This window comes from Equus asinus, chromosome 10 (assembly GCF_041296235.1).
Source record: "Equus asinus isolate D_3611 breed Donkey chromosome 10, EquAss-T2T_v2, whole genome shotgun sequence".
Taxonomy (NCBI): domain Eukaryota; kingdom Metazoa; phylum Chordata; class Mammalia; order Perissodactyla; family Equidae; genus Equus; species Equus asinus.
Genome location: NC_091799.1, coordinates 108,356,354 through 108,378,780, shown reverse-complemented (window position 1 = coordinate 108,378,780; position 22,427 = coordinate 108,356,354). Strand labels below are relative to the sequence as shown.

The 22,427-nt window shown below is 55.1% G+C and overlaps 2 protein-coding genes across 8 annotated transcripts in view; one reads left to right on the top strand and one right to left on the bottom strand.

Annotated features, from left to right (window-relative positions):
* The window catches only part of BRD9 (bromodomain containing 9), a 26,041-nt gene extending 7,568 nt beyond the window's left edge, over positions 1-18,473 (bottom strand). Inside the window, exons 1-13 of one of the 6 annotated variants that reach the window (XM_044779522.2) lie at positions 18,336-18,473; positions 17,359-17,573; positions 16,951-17,083; positions 15,368-15,428; positions 14,866-15,010; positions 12,986-13,096; positions 12,145-12,320; positions 10,840-10,972; positions 8,912-8,987; positions 7,545-7,640; positions 6,323-6,455; positions 4,179-4,290; positions 778-816 (exon numbers count right to left, since the gene is read on the bottom strand). In XM_044779522.2, coding sequence (XP_044635457.1) covers positions 778-816; positions 4,179-4,290; positions 6,323-6,455; positions 7,545-7,640; positions 8,912-8,987; positions 10,840-10,972; positions 12,145-12,320; positions 12,986-13,096; positions 14,866-15,010; positions 15,368-15,428; positions 16,951-17,083; positions 17,359-17,573; positions 18,336-18,387 — 1,482 coding nt within the window. In that variant the 5' untranslated portion in view covers positions 18,388-18,473. The remainder of the gene's footprint in view (positions 1-777; positions 817-4,178; positions 4,291-6,322; positions 6,456-7,544; positions 7,641-8,911; positions 8,988-10,839; positions 10,973-12,144; positions 12,321-12,985; positions 13,097-14,865; positions 15,011-15,367; positions 15,429-16,950; positions 17,084-17,358; positions 17,574-18,335) is intronic. The other 5 variants (XM_044779523.2, XM_044779524.2, XM_044779525.2 and 2 more) reach the window with 5 other exon arrangements.
* The window catches only part of TRIP13 (thyroid hormone receptor interactor 13), an 18,205-nt gene continuing 14,163 nt past the window's right edge, over positions 18,386-22,427 (top strand). For both annotated transcript variants that reach the window (XM_070519908.1, XM_044779529.2), the window contains exons 1-3: positions 18,386-18,837; positions 20,352-20,517; positions 21,936-22,065. In XM_070519908.1, coding sequence (XP_070376009.1) covers positions 18,386-18,837; positions 20,352-20,517; positions 21,936-22,065 — 748 coding nt within the window. The remainder of the gene's footprint in view (positions 18,838-20,351; positions 20,518-21,935; positions 22,066-22,427) is intronic.

Sequence of the window (22,427 nt, the reverse complement as noted above, 5' to 3'; positions counted from 1 at the left end):
CAAGGACCTAGCAACACCAGGAGCACACCCTCAGGAGAGACACCCGTGTCACCTTCTCTGGTTCTATCACTCGAAGAGCCCCCACTTGACAGGCACCTGATGCTCCTGCTCCAGGTGGGCCCTCTGTCCACTGAGGCCAGGTAACACCTGTGGCCCAGGCCCCCATGCCCTGCCCAACATGCTGGCGCCTCTGCTCCAAAATGGGAACTGTATTCAAAGCTGGCTGTCAACATGCACACTCCAAGTTATTCCCAAAGGGCAGGAAAAAGGGGGAAACTGAGGCTGGGCCACAACAGTTTCCTCAAACACAGACTGTCTACTCCGGGTGCCGGCAGGCCCCAAGGACCTAGAACTGCTGGGCTCGTCTCACTCACGAGTGTGCAGCGCACATACACCTGACTGGCAACACACGGCATGTGCCTGCTGGCATGCCCATCTTTGGGGAAGGCCGAAGAACCCACGGGACCAGAGACAAAGCGTGCTACTTGCCCCGCAAGACCCGAGCAGGCCCACCTTGCCTGTCCCAGCCCGGGCACCTTAGGATTCCTGTGTCTAGATTTGGAGGAACGTACCTTGGCTTTACGTCCCTCACCCCAAGTCATTAAAAGCTGAGGGAGGGGGAGACTGCCACTTAATCTCATTCGTCAGGAACTTAACCAGTTTCTAAATACCAGTACACAAAGCTCGACTCAACCACTCCATTTCAAAGGCTGAACACAACCTTCCCTACGGGAACCCCAATAACGAGGTTTTTACTTACATATCCATGAAACTCACCTTTATTTCATCTGGAGGCTTCACTGGAACATTTCTCCTCTGCAAAGAAAACAAGAAAGAAACCAGCTTTTCCAAAACGATTTCATATAGAAGGAAGATTTCCTCACATCACGTACCCACGTGAAGTAAAACCGGCACAGGCACTACTACTGGGGCTGTCCTCATGCTCATAACTACACTGGAAAGACCGGGCCGGGCCCTGCGGGCTTCTCGACAGCTGGCACAGTGTGAGAGAGAGAGCTAATGGGACCCACGAGGGCCGGAATCACGTAGCACCCCCGAGACCCTGGGGCTGAGTGCCTGAGAGCACCCTAAGACAAAATGGAGGAGGAGGAGGAGCGAGATGACACCCTACCTTGTTCCTGAACCTCGCATGGCTAAAAACAAAAATGTCAGACATTGTACCCCGTGTCTCAAGGGCAGCTCAGGAAAAACACTGGGTCTGGTGGTTTAGCCTGAAGATGAGAGGCACCGGGACCAGTTCAAATCCTGATGGGGCAAGACCCTCACGGTGCCCCCGCCCCCGAGATGGGCAGGGTTATGGGGCCATGTGTCCTTCTTGGCCTACAGAGTGTCTGGAAGAGGACTTAGCCTTCACCACCACGTGTGTGACCACAGCCTGAGCGGGACCCAGGCACATGTGACCACCTCGTGCAGAGATCACAGCCTGAATGCTGTACTGAGCCACTGTCTTGCAATCTGGTAGGAGCATTACCTTAAAAATACCCTAGTCCTGTGCACATACCTAAAAAAAACAGCTATTCAGCTTGCACACTTTTTACCTGTGACCTTTTGTTCAAAGTAATGTTTCTGAGATTCACCTGTGTTATGATTTTCACAAACTTGTAAGCAGAAAAAGAAATACTGCCATCATTCATGTCTGTTGCCTCATACAAGCTTCCGCTAACGTATACACTTTAGTATCATATGTTATTTAGTGCTGTGGCACATCTAAAATTATGAAACTCTGCAGCACAAGTTCCCTTGCAGAAAATCTAGAAAGCAATCTAGAGGGGAAACTGAGCTGCCAGCACATGTTAGGGCCTCCCGCTGTGTCTGCCACACGGTGTGGAGGTGCCTGCTTCAGGTGCTGTGCCCAGAGGCAGCGCCGGAGGAAACCTGCAGACAGCAGGGCAGAGAACAGCACCCAGAGCATGGCGGCCGTGCCGAGCGGAAGAGTGGGAGATCACAGCTGGCGGGACAGTCTAGAGAGCAGGGGCTCTGGACATCCCGGAGGGACCTCGAGCCTGGCTGATGCCAACCTGTGCAGGTACAGATGAAATGCTACAGAGCCAGGCACGCCGGGCGAGATAGGCCCCAACTCCACCAGGCCAGAGCAGGGGCCTCATTGAAACTTAGACTGAAGGCTGCCCAGACCCACCCTACACAGCTTAAAACAAGCGCCAGGAGGATCAGGTGACTCAGAAGTAACCACTCTGCCAAAACGAACATCAACGTTCTCTAAAGGAAGACTATAACATCCAGACCCGCCTTGTCCAACAAATATATAATGTAACCACACACCTAATTTTAAGTTTTCTAGCATCCACACTAAAATTAATCTTAACGTGCAATTGATCTTAACATATTTCACTTAATCTAATACAGTGAAAGCATTTTTATTCAAACACGTAGTCCACATAACATCACTGAGGCGTCTTACAGCCCCGTCGCGCACGTCTCTAAAGGGCTCCTGCTGAAGAGAGGCTCCAAGCTCCTCCTCTTCCTCGAGCCTTTCTTTTCTTTTTCCCAAAGATTGGCCCTGGGCTGACTCCTGTTGCCAATCTTCTTCTTCTTCTTCTCCCCAAAACCCCCAGGGCATAGTTGTATATTCTAGTTGTAGGTCCTTCTGGTTGAGCCCCTGGACGCCGCCTCAGCATGGCTTGAAGAGCGGTGCCATGCTCGCGTCCAGGAGTGGAACCGGCGAGACCCTGGGCCACCGAAGCGGAGTGCGCGGACTTAATCACTCGGCCACGGGGCGACGCCATGAGTAGTCTTTCAAGTTCTAGTTTGTAGTTCATACTTTCACCATATCTAAATCCAGACTAGTAACATGCAAATTTCCCAGTAGCCACATGTGGCTAGTGGTTGCTATATTGGTGCAGTCTAGACTCAACAGCATAATATCTAGAATCCAAACAATGAAGCAGCAAATCATGGCCTCTAACCAGAGGAAAATCTGCCAATAGAGACAGATCGAGAAACGCCAGAGATCATAGAATTAGCGGAGAAGGACTCTGAAAGCAGCTATAATAAATATTATGAATGTGCCCAAGATTTAAAGGAAAACATGAACATAACGTGAGAACGTTATAAGCAAAAAAGTCCAAACGGAATTCTAGAGATGAAAAACACAGTATCTCAAATGAAAAATTCACTGGCTGGGATTAACAATAGATTCAGACACAGCATAAGAAAGATCACTCAATGTGAAGCCACGGCAACAGAAACAATTGAAACTGAAAGAGGGAAAAAAAGACTGAAAAAATTAGGACAGCACTAGTGATGTGTGGAACATATCAAAACATCCAACACATGTGTCAAAGTCCCAGAGAAAAGATGAAAGAAGGGTATGGGCAGAAATGACACTTGAGGAACTAATGGCTGAAAATCTTCCAAGCTTAATGAAAACTATAAACCAATAGGTCCAAGAAGCTCAGCAAACGTTAAGCAGAATAAGCACAAAGAAAAACACACTGAGACACACGAAAAATGCACTGGTGAAAATGAGTTGTAAAGGTTAAAATCTGAGGGCAGCTAGAGCGGCAGTTGGTGACTTTCTCCCTGAAGGGCCAGGGGGCAAGTGTTTGGGGCTGTTCAGGCCACGGCCGTCTGTAGCAAATTCTTCTTCTCTTACAACCTTTAAAAAATACAAAAAACGCTCTTAGCTCGTGGGCCATGTTTGCCAGTCCTTGATCTTGACCAAAAAAGACACACTGCAAATGGAAAAAAAAGATAAAAATGACTGCAGACACTTCTTCGGAAACAAGGTAAGTCAGACGTATTTTAGAGAGGGAAACCAGTCTACTATGACTCCACACCAAGGGAGGTGAATTTCAAAAGTGAAGGCAAAATAAAGACTTCCTCAGACTGTGACCAAATCTGTACTATCAGAAATACTGAAGAAAATGCCTCAGGACAAAGAAAATGACAGAGGATGAAAAAATCTGTGTGTACAGAAAGTAACGAAGAGCGCAGAAATGATGACTGTGTGGTCAACAGAGAAGACTTTACTTTTAAGGCTCTTTTAAAGAAATCAACTGTTTAAAATAAAAATAAAAAATAAAAAACTAGTGAGGGAAGGGCAGCTTAGTGACTGCCTAAAAACAGCACACTCTGCCCTAAGAGCCTGCTCGCTCGGACGGGCTCTTCCCACAGGGGTGGCACCACGCGCAGCCCACCTGCCTCAGCTGGAAGAGCATCCGTGAGTGGTCCCCGCCTGTGATCTGGTCCAGGAGGTCATCCACCATCTTCTTGCTGTAGCTCCCAGCATCCTTCACGAACTCCTGCAGGCTGGGAGGGCCGTGAGAGAACAGGCTGAAAGGAACGCCACGTGCGCTAGGCTCCAAACTCTGTCCCCAAGGCCGCAGTCCTGACTGCAGACTCCTGCCGTGTCAGCACCCTCCTCGGATGCTCCTCCACAAGAGAGGGTCTATCGAGAGCCACGGACCCCCCGGATGCGGTAGTTGTGGGGAGGGGACTAACAGCCTTCATCAGATCTTCAAAGTGGTCCATGACCCAAAAAGATTAACAAGATCTTGAGAAAAAATTAATTTTAAAAAAGGCAAGATGAAGAACAGTGTGTGCACATACACATGTAAGATACTGCACCCTAACTCCAGTAAAAGCCGCACAGGCATATCCAGATTGAGGAGCGATGCACAGTGTGGTGGCTACCTACTGGGCAGGGGAGGGGCCGAGGGTGAGAGCAAGACTCTCCACGTACACCTCTTAGTGTCATCTTGATTCTGGACCATACAAATGCTTAAAGAAAACAAAGAAACCTAACCAAAAACCTTTAAGAGGAGGCAGAAAACAAACACCCACGGTCTAGCATCAGAAGCCAGGCAAAGGCTCGGAAGGGCTGCCGAGACTTCAAAGACCTTCACACGGAGCGAGGAGGCCTGCTGGCGTGGCACGAAGCCACGACAACACGGCAGGCTCCACCAGGAGCACCTCACGGTAAACCACAGAAGTGACCACTGAGAAGGGAGCAGGGACCGGCTGGAATGCTCACGGCGAGCAGTCTGGGGAGGGTGGCGCGGGAGGCCCAGGAGGAAGGGGCCAGGCCCTGTTTCCTCGAGTGTGCTGCTCACACAGTGGTTCTCGCTAGATGGCACATGGGCTCCGTGTGCATCTCAGGAGCAGGCACTTGGGGGGAGGCAAACTCAGTCTGGCCACACGACACCACCTGAACAGGAGGTGACTTGCCCTGAAGAGCTGTGAGCACCCTGACAGGGTGATGGGGTGACAGGGTGACGGGGGAAAGGGCAGGGTCACCCTCTTGTGACACCATCCTCTCCCGAAAGAAATCTCTCCTCAGTTTTCCACTTCTACTTTCTTTTTCTCAGAAAAATCTGGGTTAGGGATTCATTTACTCTATCAGGGGCTAACCGATTCCTTGTTTATTCTCCAAATACATTCTGTAATCTCTCTGAAATAAAACAAAGATCTAATATGGAAATATTCCATTTCTTAAGAGGCTAGCAAAATTAAGTTCCTCTCCCCATAGAAAATTACTAAAATTTTGCAAAAATGGCCCACTTCTACTTTGCCACAGAAAACAAAAAATGAACACAAAAACAGTCCTATAGAAACGCAGTAGGACATCTCCAACTCTAATATTACACCCTAGTCACTGTCAGGGGCTGAACTATGTCATCAAACGTGAACGTCAACGGCTGAACCCCCAGCACCTCAGGATGCGGCCGTATTTGAAGATGGGGCCCTGAAAAGGTGACTGAGCTAAAATGAGATCTTCAAGGTGGGCCCTGATCCAAGATGACCGGTGTCTTTACAAGAGGAGATCTGGACACAGACACACACAGAGGGACGACCCTGTGAGGACACAGGGAGGACACGGCCGTCTACACCCCAGGAGAGGAGCCTCAGGCAAGCAGCCCTGCCCACACCTGGATCTGCAGGGCAGTCTCCAGAGCTGGGAGACAATGAATGTGTACTGTTTGAGCTGCCCCATTTGCCTCCTTTGTTTTGGCAGCCGGAGCTAAGACAGCCACCAGGAACCACCTTTTGATACAACTGTGAAATAGGTTCTTAGGAAGCACACACAGTGGGTTACACACCTATGTTCTTCTTTGAGCGACAGCCCACGTCATCGCCTTCTTAAAACTGTGGCCTTCAAGACAGCCTGCAGCAGACCAGAGTGGTTCACTGACACGGACTAGGAAGTTAGACTTGCTGCCAGTGGCCGTCTCTGCTACACACCTGCAAGCAGGCCCTGAATTCACCAGGAAAAAGGCTCCGACCCCACACCAGGCAAGAAACCAGCCCGCGTTCTGCACATGCCATGCCGCCCGACGCTCACCTCAGTGCGCACTGCACACCCGTCTCGTCTCCGTAGGCAGAGTAGAGCAGCTCCGTTTCATCCGACTTCAAGTCACCAAACACTGAGTTATTGTGCATTGACAGCGCGGTGCTGGCACTTGAGAGAAACGTGACTGGGAGTAAAAGAGAAAGGGAACCAGTGAGGACATCAGCCTCACACGCAGACCCCAGCCCGCACAGGACGCGCTGCACTGTCCTTGCAGCAGCTCGCCCCACGCACAGGCAGCCCTGAGCGCCTGGCCTTCTCTGCGAGATTTCCGCTCCCGGGTACAAGCACAGCAGAGTGGCTTTTCAGGCATGACTACCAGAGTCGCTGCCCCAGCCCTCGTTTGCCTCTGAGCCAAGGGTGGCAAACAAGGCATAGCGATCCATAAGGGAGTGAGCCCGACAGGCTGCAGAGCTCATGGCTGTCCCAGATATCACTGGGGACGGAGCCCACAGAGCCCAGCTCCTGCTGAGGGGACAGAGAGAGGCAGGGGCCACCACCCTGAGGGAGGCACGTGCTGGCACCGTGGGAAGGACGTCAGGCCAGGAGGGCTGTGACCTGATACAGAACTGGCCTCTCCCACTAGATGCCAGTAGCACCCCGGGGTGACAATCAAAACATCTCCAGACAATGCCGACTGTCCCCTGTGAACAAAACGGCTGCAGACACTCCAAAACAAACTGGAAAGCCTGCCACAAACGCAAACCAGCTAGAACACAAACGCAGAGAACACGCTCACACCCTTCCACCCCCAACCCCACTGTGCCCGCCCAGCCGCCGTCTGGCGTGCACACCCATCTTTCTCTAGAGCCTTCCACGCACAGCTCTCTCCGCGCATGGCAGGTGGCATCGCGCCCCTTCCAATGGATGAAAGGAAGCCTGCTGGAGGACATCAGCATCCCACCGCAGGACCACGACCACCTGCCCCGAGTCCCAGCACCACCAAGGACCGCAGCAGCCACCTGGAGGACTTCACAAAGCCCACGGCTGAGACCCACCCACCAAGAAAGAGCAGACAGCAAAGGAGGGGCCTGCCCAACCTAATTCTTATTTCCAACATTTCAGGTGACATTAATTTTTTGATTACTTTCAAAATCAGAATGTGCACACAGTAGTAAAGACAAGCGAGCCAGGAAGACCCTGGAGGAGGGATCGGGGGCTCACCCCCTGGCCTTGACGAGCGGACCCGTGCCCCACATACTCCCGACACACTCACCTCTGCTCCTTCTCTCGTCTTTGAAGCCCAGTGTGGTGAAGCCGGGGAGCAGCTTGCTGGAGAGCGAGCTAAGGTCCACCGGGTGGGTCTCCTCCTCTGCAGGGGACCAGAGCTGTGAGCAGCCGGCTGCGAAGCCCCCGCCGCACGCAGCCCGCAGCACTCTCTCGGCCTCACTGTGGGGGCGTGTGGGAGGAAGGCCCCAGGGGTTCTCGAGAGACCATCCAAAATCTAATTTACCACAGCCAGCTGCCACTCCCAAACCATAACTGCACTCCAGGGTCACTTCACGACCACCCCAAAGAAGGCAGAACGAAAATCTGCAGCGTTGTGACCACAACACCAGCGGTGGACTGCTCACACCTCTGGGAAACCTCCCGCCACAGTGCAGCCTCGGCCCGAACACTCCTCTGACCACAGGTTTCCTGTGTTGCTCCCGTCGAGCACACTCTGCTCACGTGACCTGAGCAGGCCTCTTCAGCCCTGACCGGGACCTCAACCTCGATGTCCTCTTTCTAAGCTAGTGTTAATCAACTTGCCTATCCTCCTACAGAGAACGCCATGATTCATTTTCGCTAAAGACTAAAGACGCTGGTCAGTTTATACTCTGCATGCATCCAAAAAATAAGATAAATCTGCCCATCTAGGGCTGAGCAAAAGGATGCCACCAGGCACATCATCGCGCCCACATGGGCAAGTCCAAGGGAAGGTGCTTCCGCTCCCTCGTGTGCGTATGAGCATATCCCAAATCTGAGCGAGCTCTGCTTTCCTTTAAAGGAAAGGCCTCTGAAACATTTTCAAAGAGAGAGAAAAGCATAAAAATACCTCTTAAAGACCATAAAAGTGACATATAGGTTGGACGGACCCAGTAATTTACGCTTCCTCCAAGATCTCCCTGATCTAATTATCAACTGGGGATTTTCCTCTAGAATTCACGTTTGGACCCAGGTTTACCTCTTTCGAGCTTTGAGGGGGGCTGAGTTCGGCACTCTGGCTTCTGAAGAAGGAGCCCTTACTGAACTTGTAGGGAACCGCTTTGTGATGGTATCAGCAAGGACTTCTCCGCAGCTTTGCGGGAGTGCGGCCCAGTCCTGTAGGCTATCCTAGAGAGCCTGGGAAAGCAGCACCTCTGCCCCGCAGTCCACCGACCGACCACACGTGTGGTGGTGTGGTGCCATGTCACGGGGGCTGTGCAGGGGCAGGAAGCCAGGCAGGGCTGCCCATCTGCACCCCACAGCCGGCGTCACGCACTCCACGGGAAACGGGTACCCTGAGTAGGTTGCACGGGTTTAAAATCATTGTGCGTGAACAGAATTTAAAAGCATGCGGTGCAGCCCACAGAAGGCCAAGCCGCGCAAGGGGCCACCCACCGTCAGCATCCGGCTCGGCCACGTTGACCACGCTGTAGAGCAGGCTGCCGTCTCCGTTCTTCTTTAGGTAGCCCATCTGCAAGGAAGTGCGCCTGAGCCCGTCCGCCGAGGGACGGCCCGTGACTTCCACCACCGCAGAGATTTCTACCGAAGCTTCAACAAGACAGAGACCTACGGACGTGGCCCAACAGGGATGAGCCCCACAGGCCACAATGGTCACTCACTCCCCAACAGAGAGCAGAGGCCCCTTCCCTGGGGTCTCGTTTAAGACCTGCCTGCAAACGACAGCATGCACACGTATGTAGCAGAGGACTCCTCAGACAGGCTCTCATGACCCTTCCAAAAGGAGCTTCCGAAACAGAAAACTACCTGGGAACTGCTGACAGTAGGCCAGAAGCCTGAACAAAAAGAGGCGGAACGAGACACTGGCCAGCAAGGTCATGGTACTGATGGGCAGCCCACAGGCACCATCTCTGAAGCACCTGAGACTCATTTCCATTAAAACCACCACCAAACAAGATTGCTTCCTCCACTGCAGGCCACAGGGGACCCGGAAGAGGCGGCGCTCATGCTGCTGTTGGCATATGTAGGGAGGGGGCGAGAAGAGACGGCAGCCTGGCATGGGTGCTGGAGCCCGAGGCAGGGGCCAGACATCCAGAGAGCAGTGACGGGAGCAGAACCGGGGCCCAAGCAGGGTGTGTAGGGCGTAGGGGTGGGAAACTGTTACTGTTGAGCAGGTATGTGGGTTAAGGGCACCCCAAGTCAGGTTTTTCACGGTGGAGTTACAAAACGAAAGAGAGAATGTGGAGCAGACCAGGTGGTGAGGATGGAATCCAAGGTTCCAGTCTGAAAACACGGTTTTCAGTTGAATGTTGACACAGATGTCAGTGTGGGATTCCTTCTATAAGCTGTAGGTATGTGCATGGCCTTTCCTGGTTCTGTCCATTATGGGCCACACCCAGCACCAGGGTCTTGGTTTCCGAATGCCGTTCTCCACTCAGGAACCAGGGCTCCATGGAGAACGGCCGACCCCAGGGCTACAGAGCAACAGGAGTGCAGACCAGCGGGTCGAACGGACACAACATAACCCCACAGAAAACCTCAACCTTCCTGGCAAGCATGTTAAAAGTAAGTGAAAAGAAACAGGCAAAAGTAATCTTAATCTACCTTATATAACGTGATATATCCAAAGTGTTATTTCAAAAGTCTTTACGTACAATCCAATGTGCGTTCCCCAGACTCAATGAGGTAAAAGACGTTAAGTCTCTATATGTGCTACACATTGAAATGAGATTTAGGATATGTCAGGTCAAGGAAAACATCAGGATTAATTTCACCTGTGTCCTTAACAAGCCCAAATGCAAGTTCAAAGCTCCACGCGTGACTCCCATGCTCTCTCTACTGGACACCCGGGTCTAGAACTCCCCGTGTCAGAGAGGAGGAGCCGGTGCGCAGGGGCTGGCGGCACCTCCCCCTGAGCACAGCAGTACACTGGACGGGCTCCCAGCGGCCGCACCGGGTGAGACCCACGAGCGACGGCATGCACACAGAGACATGAGCACCGGGGAACAGATGAACCTACAGTGGAGAAGCCTGGTGGGCTCCGCCTCTATCCAGTGACGAAGGTCAACACCCGGGCGACGGGACCCGACCGCAGGCGTCCAAACACTACACATCACTCCTGTGAGCGAGGGGCCTGCCCGAGAGGTGCCCGGAGCCCGTCCCTCCCTCCCAGGAGACATGGCCAGCAGGTACCAGCGGCCAGTGAGGACTGCAGCACGTGCTCCCGAGCTGGACCCTCTGGGGACAAAGGCACCACTGCGACACTGGCGAGGCTGCAACTAGACGTCCTGGTATTAACCTCTTGATTTGGACGGCTGTGCCACCGTCCTGGCAGAAGACACACCCGCCCCATCAGGAAGGGCTACCTTGCTGCCTGGGAGGAGTCGGCTGATCCTGTCCCGAGCCTCGTCAGCTGCATGCTCCACCAGGGCCAGCACGTGCTCTTCCGCCGTGCTGTCGGTCAGGCTGCAAGCGTTCCCTTCTGGCTCAAACATGCAGCTACAATGCAGGAACCCCGCACACATCACCAGGAGGCCCACGGTGCACACCACTCCCACCTTGCCCCCATGGTCAGTCTCTAATGCCCCGAGGCCACGAAGAGAACCCTGAGGAGCCACACAAAGCTGTCTCTCCCTTCCCTTTCTTTCTAACCACAGCCAAACAGGATGCTTTCAGGAAGATGAAGAGTGAGGCTAAGCCAAGTACACGTTCCGTACTTCTCATGTCTCAGCCACACACTTCAGCCACCTCAAGAACAACAGAGGACACAAGACAGGAGCCTCACTGGTTACAGCGTCACTCAAGGTAGCAGCAGAAGTGACAGAAATCCTGTGGAGGGTCGAGGCTCTGGGCCTGGGATGGGGTGCGAGGCTGTGGGCGGGGCTGGAGAGCACCCCCTGCTGCAACACCCCAGGGTCACCCTGAGACTCCAGCAGGCTGACCTCAGGTTCCACACCAAGCCGCCTTTCTTGACTCACATGTGAGCGAGGCGCTGGGTGCAGCACCCAAGGGAGTTAGCCTCTCCTCTGGAAGGTTCTAGAAGCAAGTGGGTGGAGCCCCCAGAGGAGCAGCGGGAGCAAGCCCTGCCTGGGGATCCCAAAACTACAGGAAGGCCCCTCCTCCCGCCCAGGGTTTACAGCTACAGGTGCAGGGAGCTCAGGGAGTGTAGTGAGAAAGAAGCCTGAGGCGTGCTGCCTGCCCCATGAGGCACCCCCATGTCCCCCGAGCCCGGGATGGGCGAGCCCTGGTGGCCAGCATGTAACTCTTCTCCAGGACAAGTTACCGTGATGGCTGCAGCATGGTGGTGCGACATGTGGAAAGCGTGGGTCACAAACCACTGCTCCCTCAGAACTGACCTGGGGTCCCAGGGTCCCCTGGCACCCCCAGCGCTCACGGTGACATTCGTCACCCACACTCCTCACTCTCCAGGTGGGCAGGGGAGGAGTGTCACTTTCCTCTGAACGCTGGGCCCAGGTTATGTCCTGGCTGCCTCGTAACAGGCCCTGAGCACCTGAGGACCCGCACTCCCCTGCCGGCTGCACAAGCAGTGCGTCTGTCGGCCCCTGCACAGACGTCAGCACAGACACAGGCTGCCCTCCCTCGCCCCTCCTGCAGAACACCGGCTCTCCCGAGCTGGGCGTTGCCCCAACGGGCAGACGGCGTCCCTCTACCTGATGACTTCTCTGCTCGGCCTTTTGGATTTCTTGGCAGTCTCTACTTGCACAGGCACAACCTCGGGAGCAGGCTCCTCAGCAGCGGCGTCCTCACTGCCCAGGAGAGCTGCCTGCTGAGAGAAATCCACGTGCTGCATGAACGACACGCTGCGCTTCAAAGCCAGCAGCCGCTCCTGGAACCAAAGCACAGGGAGCGCGGCTTTACCTCTCCCTCAGAGCCAAGGCACCACGACGATGGATGGGGCGGGATGGCCACAGCCTCACCTGCCTAAGGGCGACCCTTCCGTGGTGGTGCACGGCAGGTGGTCGTGGGGGTCGGCACCAAAAGGTGTGGCCGACTGGCTGGCGAGAGCTCAGAGCCAGCAGAGGCGAAAAGGCCCTGTGCACCGCCCCCAGAGGCCGATCAGGCACAAGGCACTGGTCCTTGGCGAGTGACGCATGCGACCTGGCTCACGGGGCAGCACTGGGAAGCCGCTCAGGGTGGACAGAGTGGCCCATCTGGATTCAGCGAGGCAGCCACACAAAATAAACCCATAAGGCTGGCTGCGATCCAGGGAGGCAGACACCCAGGCTCGAGATCAACATATCCAGAACTTTCTACCAACCCTAAAGGAGATGTGACCGCTGGGGCAGGAGCAGGGGGAGAAAGAGAAGAGTGCTTGGAGGAGAGGGACCTGCAGAGGGCGTCTGGGGTATCTGCCACGGAGCGGAGGGCCACACCGTGGTCAGTGACAGACGGATGGAGAATGGCTGGCGTTGGCTGTGCATCTGTCTAGGCAAGCAGAGCGCAGAGGAGGGCAGCTCCCGCTTGCGCGGCTCACACTGGGAGGGCCCTTACTTTGCTCATCATCTTAAAGCCTGCGTGAAGGAGCTTCTTCGCTAACTTGTAGTACACAGTGTCTGGTCTGTTGTACGTCATCGCATTATCGCACATCAGTTTGAAATCTGCCTGGAAAGAGAAAAACAAAAAAATTCATCAAGTTTAAAACACGGGAGAGGCTACAGCAAAGAGTTTAGATTCCTGTCAAAACAGGCCAAAAAGAAGAGGCTGAAATTAAGTGGGAAACAATTAAATTTGGCTCTTTAATTTAAAAAATAACTTTTAAGAACTCTTTCAGACGGGCCGGCCCAGTGGCACAGCGGTTCAGTTCGTACGTTCTGCTTCGGTGGCCTCGGGTTCGCCGGTCCGGATCCCAGGTGCGGACATGGCACTGCATGGCAAGCCATGCTGTGGTAGGCGTCCCACAGGTGGATACTGATGTTAGCTCAGGGCCAATCTTCCTCAGAAAAAAGAGGAGGATTGGGAGATGTTAGCTCAGGGCTAATCTTCCTCCCAAAAAAAAAACTCTTTCAGAGAAACTTTCATAATTGTTCATCCGTCTTGCATGAAGCATTTTCCAGTGAGAAGCTTATTAAAGTCTGTAACTGCTTTCTGAGCATAATATGTATATTTTGTAAGAGGAAAATGCCGGCTCCCTCCGCTCCCTTCCCATCTCCAGCCCTCCTCCCTCTCTGGGAGGGACTCAGACAGAACAGGAACAAGAGCCAACAACCCGGTCTTTTAAACAAAAGTCGAGGGATGAACTGAGAGGCGGGCACAGTCACGTCTTCTAGCAGTGGGGATTTTCCATAGAATTTAAGATTTTGCCTACAGATAGTTACTCCAGTACTACTAGAAAAAGACTTTCCCTAAAATAAGGAGAGTCTTATCCAACAACAACTTATATTAAAAGCAAACTATCTGGAACATCAGTATTTTACCATCCTAACCAAGTGACTCAGCACAACACATGTCAGAGGTGAGTTAGACATCAGGATGGACAATGACCGCTGAGGCCAGCTGCGGCAATGTAGCGCGTGCCATCCGGGGCCCTTACAAGTCACTGGGCCAGTGTCCCCAGAGCAAGCCCCTGTCCACCAGAGGCCCCAAGTATGACAGGCTCAGGACACTCTCCTGAGGACACGGGCTGGGTGGACGCTGCTCACGTCTTGGCTTCGTCCCTGGGTGAGAGCCCGAACTGGGGGCCGGCAGCCAGGCCTTCAGGGCAGGGATTACCATTAGCCACCGGCCCTCTGGGGCGACACCGGATCCTCCTGTGAAAACTTCCTCTCTCTCCCACGCCCCTTTAGTCAGCAAACCCTTCCAGCAACGTCTCCAGGAAACACAGAAAAGCCAAGCTTTTCCAAAGTTAACAGAAACTAAGAAAGACATCTGAAGCCTTTTTCTAAATGACATTATTGCCAACTTTGTCAAGCATTCATTTGCTTGCCCCCCCACCCCCACCAGTTTCAAAGCTGATAAGCAATTTCTCTTTCTCACAGCCAGTGCCAAGAAAGAGAGTAAAGAGCAAAGTACTCAGGAGATGTAAGCATTTACCATTCTAAAAATGGTAATGTCAGTTACCACATGACAAAACTAAGAATCAGGAAAATTTTGTCTCTAAAAATACCCACTCTGGAGCCAGGCCAAAGCAGACACATCCTTGCTTCACCCAACACACTTCTAACAGCACCAACGCACGCTTCAGCCTCTAGACCAAAAGACGGAGAAAATCACAACCAACCCATTGCTCTGAGGCTATGTTTGTGAAACACCAGCCCAAACACAGAAACACGTGAAAACTTACGACTGGAAACGACCTAAGAGGGATGTAGCGTTTACTGGACACAAACACACACACTTCATGACAATTATTTCAGGAACTGAAACTAATTTACCTTAAATTCCGTGACTGACTTGTATTCATTAGCTACAATTTTGTCTTTCATTGTCCCAAAATCCATCGGATGTTTTATTATCATCGAGTATCCAGGAGCAATTGCATCCGTGACAGGAAAAGCAAAAAATCCATGAGGATCTTTTCTGAAACAAAAACATCTTTATTTAAACTGGAAGACCCCTAAAATCTAGATTTGCAAATGATACAAAATCCCTCACAATAAAAAATCTGATACAACTGACCAAGTTTTGTTTCTCAAAAATAAAAATAAAACTTATGCTCTTTATAAGTGTGCAGGGTATTTAGCATACACTAAAAACTCCAAAACTAGCATCCTGGCTCCAGCCGTGACGTCCACATCCCGGAGTCTCTGACACCCGACACTGACGCAAAGCGGGGACTCGAGGGTCCCGCCTGCTGGGCTTCCACACGGTGCTCGGCCACCCCGCCAAGACCGCCCAAAGGTCCCCACACACAAGCTCTTCAGAAACACTCTTTACCTCTGCAGCTGGCGGAGGAAATGCTCTAGCAGTTGCTGAATAGGCGTGCTCTCGTTTTCAGCTGACAATTTAAACAGCAAAAAAATCAAGTTCAATAAAAGACCTTGGTATCGCTTCACTGGAGAGCTCCAGTTTCACAGCACGTACCTAGCTTTGTGTCTCAGGGGTTTAGGTTCCAGCAAGAACTGGGGACAAGGACAAACCAGACCCAGCCTTGGCCTCCACACGGCTCAGCTGGGCGGGAAAGGGCACCCACAGGGTAAGAGCCCCAAACCCCAAGACTGCTGATATGCCTTCAAACATCAACACAAGCCGTCACTCATCAATGTGTTTCCAGCCCCATCACAACTGGGCCCGGCACATCCCGGAGCAGGTCTGAACAAGAGAACAAAGGCTTTGCACACAGAAGTTCATCCTGGATTCACTGACCATCGTTTTACTGGAGAGTCCTAGATTTCTGGTCACACCTGTTGCTCATCTGCAAAATGGGGATAAAAACACACAGTGCGCGGGCTCTTGTGAGGACTGCAGCTGTTAACTACGTCTCTGGGCCTTAGGTGTGAAAACACGGTTTTCAGGGCACGTGAACACAGCTGTCTGCAGGTGTTTCCTTCTACAAGCTGAATGGAGGTATATCATCCTTCCTAGCTCTGTCTCTTGAGGGCCATACCCAGTGCCCAGATCTCGACTTCCGAAGGAAGCAGGGTTCCTTGGAAAAATGGCCGATCCCAGGGCCGATGCGCAACAGGACTGCAAACCAGCGGGTCCCCAACAGTAACACTCTGAGAGTGACCAGCGTAGGTCCAAGACAGCAACATCTGACCATCGGCTCTCCAAGTATGCTGGAGGGGAAGACCCAGGCCTATGAGCTCAAACAGGTAATCAGACAAAGCCAACGACGACCTGCAACTGTGCTAACCTTGCAGACACACTCATCTAGCGAACTGGGGTTTTGTACCCGACTTTCTCCACTTCCCAACATGCACAGCAGCCTGAGTCCCACCCGCTCCCCATGGCAACGGCTGGCAGACGAGAGGGGTGTTGCCAGAAAACAGCACACCCTCCCCCACCGACCGCGACTGCCACACAATACCATACAATACCTTGCACTGCCCCCAGTAAATCCCAGGCGGTCAAACTCAAAGTCAAAAGGAGAAGCAGCTGAGGAGCAGACCAGCCTCCAACCCCGCACCTCCTGACCAGCAAAAGCCTTCGAGGGAAGTGACCACACACAGACCAGAGGGTCCCGAGCACCTCCTTGGGAAGCAGCTTTCCTTTGGTGGAGCCAGCACAGCTCGCAAGGTTTCTGATGGCCTGAATGACTGCTGCCAGCACCAGCATCCTCCCATCTACAACGAGCTTCTTAGCTCACGGACTCAAAAACAACGCCTCAAGCAATCAGCGGCCACGCCTCGCTCTCCAAGTTCAGAGACGGCAGCAAGCACCTGGGACCAACCGCGCACTGTGTGAGGCCCTGCAAGCAAAGCGCCGTCCCCCTGCCAGCGCTTGCAGGAGCGGTGTCAACTGCGACCTCACAGGGCCAGCTCCGACGCTCCAGGCACCTCTGCAAGGGCCGCACTTGCCTGGCTGCGTCCGGCAGGCTCGCACTGGTCGGTCGGGGGGCGGCTCCACCTCCACCTTCTTCCCGGGGTCGAAGTCGTCGGCTTCCCCCTCCGTGTCGCAGTGCTCCTTCTCCCGCTTGCGCTTCTTCTCCTCCTGCGAGCAGCAGGGCAACAAGAGCAGTGCGAGCGGTTTAAACAGAGCTCCTGTCTCTCAGGGGACACGTGACGCAGACGGAAAGCCCTCCTACTCCAGACCCCCTCACACAGACCCTCCTCGGGCTTGGGCTCGGACCCAGGCAGATAGCCAGCACTGAAGCAACCGGCCACGTGGTCTGCGTTCGCTGCCAACAGAACGCCCCCTCCTGCACCGCGCAGGCTTGCTGTCGCCCGGGCCCCAGGGCCACCATGCCAGAGGCCGCCCTGCTGTACCTTCCGCTTCCTCCTTTCTTCGTCATCAAGATACTTCTCCTTCTCCGACTTCTTCTTCTTTTTCTTCTTCTTCTCTTTGTGCCTCTCTCGCTCGTGGTCTGACCTGTCGTCGTAGTAACTGGAGTCGTGGCCAGACCCCGAGAGTTCAGTCACTTCGCTTCCTCCGACCTTGAGGACCAGCTTCAGCGGCTTCTCCAGGGGCTTGTCCGTGTAATCTGCAGAGACACGGGCGGTGCCCTTCACCACGTGTGCCCAGGCTGCGTGCAGGCAAACCCCACTACCCACTACCACTACCACTACCAGCTGGGTGGGAAGGCTGGCCCGTGCGCCGGTGTGACAGGGAGCACACCGGGGCCCAAGGAGGTGGAGGGACAGCAGGGGAACATCAAAGCCACCGGGGAAGGACGGTGGGGCAAGACCGAGGTGGCCTGGCTGTTACTTCCCCGTCCTCTCCACTTCCTGCCCCTTCACACTACCTCACCTCAGGGGGGCCGTGTTACTGTCACGGGCAAAGAACAGGACCTCCATGTGGGACGCGAAAGCCCCACCCCATCCCCAAACTCCTGTCCGGGGGCGCCCCCTTCCTGTCCTGCAGCAGCCCCGTCCGCTGACAGGGGCACTCACCGTGCAGGACCACGGCAGGCCAGGGGACAGCCAGGGACCGGGCGGAAGGGGACAGGGCGGGAACGACCCAGAGATGCTCCGCTCCCTTCCGGAAGATACAGGAGAGAGGCGAGCCAAACGCCCAGCAGCAGCGACCCCCGGCAGCGAGCTGGACCCCCGCCCACGTCCTCGGGGCCCCAGAGCCCCGCCCGCGAGCCCAGATCCCGGCCTACGAGCCCGGGACCCCCGCCTGAGACCTCAAGATTTCCGTCCTCAGCCCCGGGACCCCGCCTACGACCCCGGGACCCCAGACCCCCGCCCGGGTCCCCGGGACCCCCGCCCGCCCGGGGTCACACAGCGCGCCCGCCACTCGCCTTCGTACGACGAGCGCCACTCGGTCTTGTGCTTCTTGTGCTTCTTGCCCATGGCGGCGGCGGCGGCGGCGGAGGCGGTGGGGTGGGCCCGGGACCCGAGGCAGCAGCGCGGAACCCCGAGCACGGCCGCCGCCCCAGCCGCCCTAGCTCACTGCCCACCTCGCCCGCGGAGGTCGCCCGGCCGCGCCGGAAGCGGGCCCCGCGGCCGGAAGTGGCGCCACCGGACGGCAGCGAGCGCTTCCGGGTCGGGGGCGGCGCGCGGAGCGCGGCAGATTCGAAGCGCGGGCGCGGCCGGCGGGGCCGAGGCGGAGGCTGTGGCGGCGGTGACGGCGGCGCAGGGTGGGAGGCGGCGGCGGCCACTCTCCGGCCGGTATTCCGCTGCTGCTCCCGGCGGCGGTGGCGGGGGCGCCATGGACGAGGCCGTGGGCGACCTGAAGCAGGCGCTGCCCTGCGTGGCCGAGGCGCCCACCGTCCATGTGGAGGTGCACCAGCGGAGCGGCAGGTGAGCCGGCCGGCCGCGTGGACCCCGCCCGAACCCCCCACACCCGACCCCGGCCCCGACCCAGCGGACCCGCCCTGACCCGACCCCGGCCCCAACCCAGCGGGCCCGCACTGACTCGACCCCGTCCCCGACCCAGCGGACCCGCCCGACCCAAACCCTGCCCCGACCCGGCGGACCCGCCCTGACCCGACCCCGGCCCCGACCGGAACGCGTCTCCAACCCGTTCTGGACCCGCTCCGCCAGAACCCGAACCCGGACCCCTGCCCGACCCGAGCCCGACCCCCACTCGAACCCAGCCGGACCCAGAGGACTCGCCTGACCAACCCGGACCCCGGCCCCAGCCCCGACCCGAACCCAGCCCTGACCGGTTCTCGACCTGGCCCGACCCGAACCTGCCCCCGACCTGAGCAGATCTGAGCCGACCAGAAACCAACCCTAGCAGACTCACCCCAACTTGAGCCTGACCCCAACTTGATCCCGACCCGCTCTGACTCGGCCCTGAATGGAATCTGACCTGGACTCACGGTACCAAATCTGACCCTGACCCGAGCAGACCCGAACCCAACCTGACAGGACTCAGCCTGACCCTCCCCTGTCCCTGACCCCTGTGGACTTGGCCCTGTCCCACCAGACAGACCCCACCCAGGTGGACTGGAGTGTAGCCCACCCATAGGAGGAGATGCTGACCCATCCAGCCCAGCCCTCAACTGAGTCCCGGCCAGAGCCCTGCCTATCTGCACGTACACACCCGGCCTGACCTGAGCCCCAGCCCATGCTGCGAAGGGGCCGGGGACAAAGCTCCAGGTTCTGGGGAGTGGGGGGCGTTCCCCTCGGAGCCTGCATCCCTCAGCCCTTCAGAGTGACTCCAGGCCCATCCGCTTCCTTCCCGCCTCAGGATGGGTGGGGTCAGCTTGTGTCCAGGGGCCGCCTGGGGACAGAGCACGGCAGGGGACTCCGAGCTTTCAGGCTCTAGCTCTGCCTGCCTCCCAGGGGCCGGTGTGCAGGGCTCGGGGTGAAGGGGCACTGTGGGGGACCAGCCCCAGGGGCTGGGACAGTGTGTGGGGCACCAAGCTGTGAGGGCAGAGCCAGTCGGTGTTGCTGGAGCGTGAAGTGTCAGGAGGGCAGTGGCGAGGTGGGCCGCGTGAAGCCTCGAAGGCCAAGATGAGAGCGTTGGATTTTCTGGGAGGCAGGCCTTGGGCGCTGGCTGCGTGCTGACGCTGGACCCAGAGCTGTGGGAGCGTCGCTTTCCTTGACAGCGGTGATGCCCAGCGTGTGTTGAGTGCCATGCCTCGTCCTGAACACTGAATGTGTCGACTAACGTTCCCGGTGGCAAGGGCCGCTGCCCAGGCCGCGGGCCAGCGGACGGACTGCGCCAGGGTCCCAGGCGGGCCCTCCTGCCTGCGCTCTGAACTGCTGTGCTTCTCGCGTGTGGTCTCGGTTAGAGGAGAAAGGGAATGGCACTGTTAAAGTCTTGTGTGCAAACTTTGGCCTCATCTATGTGCTTTGTTTCCCAGCACCGCAAAAAAGGAGGACGTAAAGCTGAGTGTCAGGAAGCTGCTCAACAGACACAATATTGTGTTTGGCGACTACACGTGGACTGAGTTTGACGAACCGTTTCTGAGCAGAAACGTGCAGTCTGTGTCTATCGTGGACACGGAATTGAAGGTTAAAGACCCACAGGTAACTCCTGACGGCCGGCGCTGGGACAGTGAGCCCTCAGCTGGCTACGAGGCCAGCACGGGGAATGCTGTCAGCTGCTTTGATAGTGTGGTCAGAAACCGGTTCGTCTGTCCGTTGGTCTGCTGCTCAGACAAGTACCGGGAGAAGAGGTGCCCTGGGGTCAGGATGCTCCTGGTGCAGGAGGGGAGACGGTGGGGACTGGGGACGGGAGCGTGGTGCTGTCGGGTCCTGGGCTGCGCCGCTGAGCCCTGCGTGCCTTCCCTCCTGTTCCTCCAGTCGGCAGGCGTGTGTGGAGTGCTCAGGGTGTCAGGGCCTGCGAGTTGTGGGGGCTGCGAGCGAGACGGTCTGGCCTTCTAGCAGCTCCAGCGTCCAGACCTCACCCAGCGTCTTACGGGGTTTGTGTGTGCGGGTCAAGGGGAACTCTGCGTGGGAGGATGCGTTGAGCGGTCATTTCAGCGCTGGAAAAGCAACCCAAGCATCTGCCTCAGGAGGACGCGCTGTCACACCCGTGCAGTTCCCGTCTCAGAAAGAGTCAACTTGGAGGAATTGTTTGGCACTGAAATTATGCTGATGAGGCGGACTCCGCATTCTCACCTTAGGACTGATGTTTGTGGCGTTGTCAGATTTCTCTCCACGCTGAGATCTGAGGCCATCGTCCTTGATTGTAGCCGGCCTAGGGGAGCAGAAGAGCCTTCCCGCGGTCACGGGAGGACGCAGCCTAACCGGGGGGCATGGGTGCTGCCACTGAGCGTTTTCCTGTGTTCACTTTCAACTCTGCAGAGTCACCTAGAGAAGTTTGTCCTAATGGATAACTGTGTGATTTTGTGGAGATGTAGGAACAAGCGTTTTTTACATATTGTTAATAGCTAACAATTTGAAGTGTTTTAACTATCCATCAATGAGAGACGGGTTAAACAAATCCGACCCATCCACACCAAATATAACCATGAAAAAGCAAGAGGTAGATTTCTGTCTACTGATGCAAAATGGCCCCAAACTTGAGTAAGTGGGAAAGGAACAGTTAGAAAACTCTGGTAGAATCACGTTTTGGTCCACTGTGTGTGGATGTGTTATTGACTATGACATCTGTGAAGCTGGATGTAGGGGGCTTTGCCATTCTGCATTCTATATTTGCGTTTTTTCAAGAAGTGTGTGTTAGTTTTGTAATTATTAAAAAAAAGGTTTTTTTAATATATGTAGGACCCCAAAAAGGGAGAGACTGATAAATGTTTTTAAAAGGGCTAATCCTAAATCTGAAATAAAATGATAGCCTTTTCATCTAACCTAAGAGCTAGTTTTTAACATACTGCACGTTTAGTCTTTATCGTTGGACTTTAACATCTAATTTTTATAGCTAGAATTAAAACGAGTTATTTTCAGTTCGCATAGATTCATTTGATTTTTCCTTCTCGTCACAGCCCATTGATTTGAGCACATGCGCTATTGCACTTCACATCTTTCAGCTGAATGAAGATGGCCCCAGCAGTGAAAATCTGGAGGAAGAAACAGAAAATATAATTGCAGCAAATCACTGGGTTCTGCCCGCAGGTACTTGTGACGGTCACAGTAGGTGGAGCACGTGGAGGTGGTGAGGTCAGAGGGTGGCACTCGCCCCGGACTTGCTAGGTCACTTAACCAGGGAGAGTTTGTTTGTCTGTTTGTTTTGTAGGATTTTAGGGTGTTTTGTCTCCTGTGCAATGGAAAGTATATCACAGCAGAGGAAGGTAGAGATTCTAGTGTAAGACTGTTATTCCTTAGACAGGCCCTCCAAGGTGGTGCTCTTCTTTCCTATCCGGAAGGAACACCCCTTCCTCCTGCCTCCTCGCTGCCTCTCTGTGGACTTTGCCGGTGATTCCAGCAGGCGGAGTCCTGGGTTAATTCAGTCGTCGGGTTTGTGCTGCTGTCCTAAG